At 34.2% G+C, this 7,017-nt stretch overlaps 2 protein-coding genes across 2 annotated transcripts in view; one reads left to right on the forward strand and one right to left on the reverse strand.

Moving 5' to 3' along the window:
• The first annotated feature begins 580 nt into the window (after positions 1 to 580).
• On the forward strand, positions 581 to 2,041 carry LOC107496872 (1-aminocyclopropane-1-carboxylate oxidase-like). Its single transcript, XM_016118196.3, is given in 4 exon segments — positions 581 to 760; positions 847 to 982; positions 985 to 1,379; positions 1,548 to 2,041. Coding segments are annotated over 4 exon segments (906 nt in total). The 5' UTR covers positions 581 to 655; the 3' UTR covers positions 1,818 to 2,041.
• A 259-nt stretch (positions 2,042 to 2,300) lies between these two features.
• LOC107496823 (uncharacterized) overlaps positions 2,301 to 7,017 on the reverse strand; it is an 11,007-nt gene continuing 6,290 nt past the window's right edge. Inside the window, exons 5-7 of the mRNA XM_021127297.2 lie at positions 5,991 to 6,179; positions 3,182 to 3,804; positions 2,301 to 3,064 (exon numbers count right to left, since the gene is read on the reverse strand). Of these exons, the coding sequence (XP_020982956.1) occupies positions 2,459 to 3,064; positions 3,182 to 3,804; positions 5,991 to 6,179 (1,418 nt within the window). The 3' untranslated portion in view covers positions 2,301 to 2,458. The remainder of the gene's footprint in view (positions 3,065 to 3,181; positions 3,805 to 5,990; positions 6,180 to 7,017) is intronic.

Consider the following 7,017-nt stretch of genomic DNA (forward strand, 5'->3'; position numbering starts at 1 on the left):
CTACAAATATGTTAAAGCTGTGTTTATTATAATAACAATATCTAATACTATAGTATTGTAAGAGACATAGAAAAGTTTCTAAAATTATTTATTTTCTTTTAAATCCGCCTTTTTATCTTTTGTAAATAGGAAAAAGAAGTTTTACAATATCATAATAATGAGTTTGGGAGGCTCTAATAACAAAGGAGAACTCCATCTAACTCATGTTTATGTCCCCTTCTAAGATAAACTACTTAATTGCATATAGAAGCTATTTGTCAAATCAAGCAAACTTAAGTAATTATTATTTAGGAGAAAATGTTTGGTAGGTTTGGGTAATAAACTAATAATTATAAGGGTTAACTAGCCTTAGCCACCAAATATGAGTCCAAAATTGTAGTAGACAATTCAATGACGCAAATTGACCCTTGACTTATATACATACGTGGAACCATGCATATATTATCATATTTATTTCATGTCATGTCATGTCATGCCCAATTGCCCATTATCTAATAGCTCTTATAATTTTCTAAAAGTGCTTTCCATCTACAATCATTGGAAATTCCTATAAATAGTAGTGTAACATACACCTAACTTCTCATCAATCTCCATACTCAAAACATATTCATTAACAAAACACACAAAGTGATACAAAAGAGAAAGAGAAAGAGATATGGAGAACTTCCCAGTGATTAGCTTAGAGAATGTCAATGGTAACGAGAGGAAAGCTATTCTTGATCAAATTGAAGATGCTTGTAAGAACTGGGGATTCTTTGAGGTAAGTACATTCATTTATATATTTCATATTTTCATGATCTTATAGCATAACACATTAATTGGTGTTTTTTATATATATATATATAGTTGGTGAATCATGGAATAGAAGAGGAGTTATTGGACAGAGTGGAGAGGGTAAACAAAGAGCATTATAGAAAATGCATGGAGCAGAGGTTCAAGGAGTTTGCGGCAAGCAAGGCCTTATTGGATTGGGAGAGCACCTTCTCTTGCGCCATCTTCCAGAATCTAACATCTCTGAGGTTCCTGATCTCAGTGATGAGTACAAAGATGTAATGAAAGAGTTTGCAGTAAAGCTGGAGATTCTTGCAGAGCAGCTGCTTGATCTTTTGTGTGACAATCTTGGATTGGAGAAGGGCTATCTCAAAAACGGTTTTTCTGGATCAAGGGGTCCTTCTTTTGGGACTAAGGTTGCTAACTATCCTCCGTGCCCCAATCCTGACCTTGTTAAGGGTCTCCGGGCCCACACCGATGCCGGCGGCATCATCCTTCTCTTGCAGGATGACAAGGTCAGCGGCCTCCAGCTTCTCAAGGATGGAAAATGGGTGGATGTTCCGCCCATGCGCCACTCCATTGTTGTTAATCTTGGTGACCAAATTGAGGTATTTCAACTCTTATTACTAATCCTTAGAATAATGTTTATAAACTGGTATAACAAAACCTTTCTCATATTTATATGCCTAACATTCACAAATTAATTGCTTATATCAGTTAAGGTGATTGTTCTTGTAACCTTATCCAACATGAATAATTATGGTGAAATTACATAGGTGATCACAAATGGAAAATACAAGAGTGTGGAGCACCGTGTGATAGCACAAACAAATGGAACAAGGATGTCTATAGCATCATTCTACAACCCTGGAAGTGATGCTGTGATATACCCTGCACCATCATTGTTGGAACAAAAGACAGAAGAAGGAGGAAACAAAGAATACCCAAAGTTTGTGTTTGAGGACTACATGAAGCTCTATGCTGCACTTAAATTCCAAGCTAAGGAGCCAAGATTCCAAGCCATGATGAGCGTTGTAGAAGCTTAATTAATTGCAGCTGTGTCCTAAACTTGTAATAATTTTTAAGAAGAAAATAAATTCTTCTTGAAAAAGAGTAGTTGGGAATGTTTATTTTCTGTTTTCCTATACAAGTTCTTACTACAGTAGGGTGATTAACCTACTGACCTACACATATACTTGCCACTTTAGAGGTTCTGTATTTCAGAAATGTATTAAAAGTTGAATTGTGGCACAAGCCATATTTGTTGCTACTCACTTTGAGTCCACCTTCACCTCCAAGTAATAGAGTTTATGTATGTCAGAATAATCGACTTGTAAAAGTAGAAACTGAGAGCTAAAATTAACATGGTAAAATCAACAATAACATCACACATTAACGATAAACCAGAAGCTCTGATCTCATAATATATATAAACACATTGATATATAAAGATACACACACAATATATAGGTGTTCGTGTATGAAATATTCTTACATACATCTTACATGGAGGAACTTCAATGCTTAAATGAAAAATAATTTATTAGCACAACCAACACCAGACCAACTTGACAAATTGACATGCACGAGCATGTGCTACCACACGGAAAAAAAAAAAAAGAAAAAAAGAAAGAAAGAAAATTATACTCTATTGTAGAGGAGTGATAAATAAATCACAGAAACATGGTCAGAGAACTTCACCTACATCACTTGCCGTTGGAACAGTAGTAAGAATAGCTCTGAGAAGATCAAGGTAGAGTGGAAACTGAGCCAAGGCATAGAAAGCGACAGGTATGGAAGTGGCAGCGTATAAAGGGAACAGGATTGACTTGTATTTGTGGTTAACAAGAAAAAAATGGCCAGAGCAGAAGGACACAAACATGGTTATGATGGAAACAAACAGAGAACTCAGCCCTGCAAGGAGTTTCAGTGGCAAACTCCTTCGAAAATCTTTGGCCACCTTCCTTGAGGTGAGGATGGAAAGGAACATTATGAGTCCGGTGACGGAGAAACATAGTCCAACAAGAGAAGCCAGGGCGAATACCTCGAATGCAGGTTGTCCCTCTAGTGGTGGCTCGCCATTATCGTAGCCACCGGGGACATTTCCAGCTGTGGCAAAGGAAACACCGGCGACGAGAGCCGCCACAACGGAGCAAGATTCCGATGTATCCTTCAGCCACTGGCTAGCCTCTTGGATGAGCTCCTGGTGTGATGTGTTGAAGATTTGTCCTGCCGTTTTTGAATCCTTGTTGCTTCTGAAGTGGCAATGCCGTGGCACAATTTTTTTCATATACTGCAACAAACATGGTAATATTGATGGAAACTCAGTCAACTTCACATGAGGTTGATAGTTAAGAGCAGTTAAATGATTTGACTTATTTGTCTAAACTGAAATAAGTTATATACATACCTGGTACCACTTGATATCCCACATCATTTGCAAAGCAGAGCCAGCTATTTGCCAAGATTTGTCTCCTTTTAAACCCTGAGCAGCCAAGTGCAACAATGTGTTGTCATCATTATCCACTCCAATAACTAAGTTGTCCCAAACTTCTGCTTCTGATTTCTTTTTGAGTTCCAGAACAACTTGGGGTTGCCTATTTTTGACCGCCACAAGCAACACATTTTGATTCTTTGCGTTGGTGGTATGGATAACACTAGGTATTTTTTGTTGAATCATGGTCACCATTTCAATAATACCATGCTTCGCTGCTAATAAATATGGTGTCTCCTTTTTACTATCATCATCACTTGCATCTTCTGTACTGTGATCTGCAACCGCAATTGCGGCTGCAATATTGCTTTTACAGTCAGCTCTACCGCAGCCACATTTCATCAATAATTGTGGCCTCATTGGTTTCATTCTTTCACAATCTTCTGTATTCTTCACATTAGAGATGACACAATCACAACATTTTAAAACCAAGTCGCCAGATTTAGTTCCCTCCTTTGGGTCATTTTGATCAGTTGGAGCCCCTCCTCTTGTATCACTCGGATTTTGAGAAGTACTATTTTCTGGTTTTGGCGAATTCTCTGGATGTAACAAATTTTATCAATGGTTTCTTACTCATCACTACTTCAAATATGTCACATATAGTAAACTATTCGATCCTTGGATGTACTTATAAAGTATCCATTTATTAGGGTACTTTGCTTCGGTGAGGAGTGAGGTTTTGATAAAGAAGGAAGATTGCTTCTTTTAGTAAAGAAAAAGTCTAAAAAAAAATGGGTGACGACGTTACATAACCAAATTATTTTAGTAATTCGAATTCAATTAAGTTCGTCTAATAATTTATTTACACAATAAAAACTTGTTGAAAAAGAAGAAAGAAATACATGACAAGAAGAAAAAAAATCTTAGTTAAATTTTGTTGAATTTAAAAAATTAATATTAAAATAATGATTAAATATTATTAAAATGTTAATTAAATATTTATTAAATTATTATAAATTATTTATTTAATGAATTTTGTTTAGTGCATAGAAAAATAATTTAAGTTTCATATTGGCTCAATAAACAAATGAGCAAGTCCATGTCCATCAATTCAAATTCGGCTTGATCCAGAATTTAGTGGCTTAACTTTAAAATAAGAAAGAAAAGACAAGTCAAATCACAAGCTCATGAACCAAGTATAATGAATTAAAGAAAGGAACCTAAGTGACCACAAGTTTCGTACAGTTTTCTCACTCTTGATAACTGGGACTTTAAATTTAATTCAATTAAGTTCCTTGAAACTTCTACCGAAAGTTATCACTTCTCTCTTCTCTCTCTTGTTTCGGTCACATCACTCACAATTCCAAGAAAGAAAGAAAGAAAGAAAAGAGAAAGTACAGAGGCTACGGAGCTTTGAAAGGCAAAAAGATTGTTACCAAATCAAAGCAAAAAAAAGGGGCTACAATTAAGTAGTTAGTCTCTCTCGGTCAAAACACAACAAAAGTTTATTTCTCATTTGTGCTATGACGAGAAACCAAAAAGAAAGCTTCAAGGTCTCAAGCATGGAAGAACCAACCATGAAAAACGTGAAGCCATCTTGGATCAGAAGCTCATCAACGATAAGAATCAAAACTTGGAGCCGTCAAGTTCAATGGTCAAGATTACAGAAGCTTGAAGAAAAATGATGAGAGAGAATAAGTGAGTTGCATGCAATACTCTCTCTCTCTCTCTCTCTCACTCAGCTGCTGCTACTCTTTGATGTTGGAGAAGAAGACCGTGTGAGAGTTGAACTTGTTTCAACCTTGGAAGCTTCACTCTTCTATATTAAGGGTGAACGGTCAAGAGTTGAAGGCAAGGAGAGTAAGTGAAAAGTACAGAGTTTACTCTCATAGCTACCCAAACTATTAGAGTTCTTCTCCTTCATGTAGTTCAATTAGTATTTTCTTTTTCTCAGTTTTGATCTGTCTGAGTCTCATTGTAAAAGGCAAACATGGTGAGGTTTGTAAGAAAAAACCAATGAGAGGTAAAAGGCAATGAGTTAAATTGTGATAAAAAGCCATAAGATGTCTTAGAGTTGCTTTGTACATCTTTCTGTTTTGTGTCATGATCTTGTGGAGATTTCCTTACAAGTTGGGTTAGCACTTTGGTATTGAAAGTTAGATTGAGGTCTAGTCAAATTCAGATTGGCGTTAGAATCTGAATTTGTCCCAAATAGGATTGGATAGATTCTAGAGAAGAATTGATATTTGTAATTTTAAAAAAGAGATAGTAAATTCTATCATAGTTGTGATGGAGACTGGATGTAGGCTACATGGTACTAAGTAGCTGAACCAGGATACATCTGGTGTCATTCCCTCTTCTCTACTTCGATTCTATTTCTGCCACTTAGGATACAAAATGAAAATGTCTCTCAACTCAATACGAGATAAAAGTAAAAATATCTCCTAAATTTCTGTGAAAAAGTAAAAATACTATACAGTAGAAAAAGAAGATATGATTCAACCCTCTCTTCTCTTAGTCACTGATAACTAACAAAAACTTAGTTATAAAATAATTTATTTAATATATCATTTCTCAAAAATAATTCATCATGTGTAATTTTTATAAATTTAGTAAACATTTTCGCTCTTCGTTCAATTCTACTTTTTACCAAAATTTTTTTATTAATTATTTAGGGTTAAATAATTATTATGGTTAAGAAAGGACATTACTAAGTAACGAATATTTAATTACATGTATACATGGGACTTATATATATATGCAATTATAAATTAAATACGCATACCCATATTCCGTCCCACAATATCCTTGAATATGTCTTCATCAGGGTCAAAATAACTCCATTCATCAGGCTCATGAGTAGGTTCTTCTCCCCCCATTCCGGTGAACGCTTGGAAAGGGTTTTCCATGAGTTTACTCAAGAGTTGATCACTCCATACGTGCTTCTGCTTTGTTCCTCTTACCTCCGAGAACGCTTGATTAATTAACAAGTAGAGATGCATTATGTAACAGGTAGGATTGGAGCAAAAATTGTTGTAATTAAATAACATACAAAGTAGTGTGAGAATAAAAAATATTTGGTAACAAAAAAATATTAGTAAAAAATTATTAAAATTTAATATGTTTTGTTTTATTTAATGTATTTTATAATAAAGAAATGTTAAATAAGATAAGTTTATCATGTTAGAATATATTAGCTACAAACATATATATAAATGGTAATGTTAGGGAGACAAAAAAAAAATCAGAATTTATTTTATTAATTGTTACAACAATTAGTGAAGGATAAATAAAATAAATTCTAGCTACTTTTTTATAAGACTCAAAATTTTAAAAAATTAAATAATAAGTTACTTACGATTTATTATATTTATTTAAGATTATATTTTTAAAGATTTTTATGTATAAGTGGGGTAATTTCTTTAATTGCTGTTCCATTATATGTTGCTGAGATTTTTGCAGCGTTATTTCAATAGGGTTGAGTTATGGTTATTGTATATCGCCATTTAAGTTGCTGCTGTTGCTGCGAAAATAGAATGGAGTTGTGGTTGCAGCTGTCGCTATTGCGGGATGCAAGAAAAAGAATTTTTGAATGCCTTTAGATTTATGGGTTCGACTATTCGAGGTATGAGTCTTTTCTTAAAACTGTTTTATGATAAAGAATTGTTACAAGTCAATATTGCCATGAAGAATATATTTTTATGATTTTGTGAGGTTTATGGATTGATTTATTGACTGTTTGAAAAGATTGGATATTCTGATTTATCGATTGGTGTTGTTGAATTAGTTATCTTGAATTATTGAAAACGATT

Source organism: Arachis duranensis, chromosome 7 (assembly GCF_000817695.3).
Source record: "Arachis duranensis cultivar V14167 chromosome 7, aradu.V14167.gnm2.J7QH, whole genome shotgun sequence".
Lineage (NCBI taxonomy): Eukaryota > Viridiplantae > Streptophyta > Magnoliopsida > Fabales > Fabaceae > Arachis > Arachis duranensis.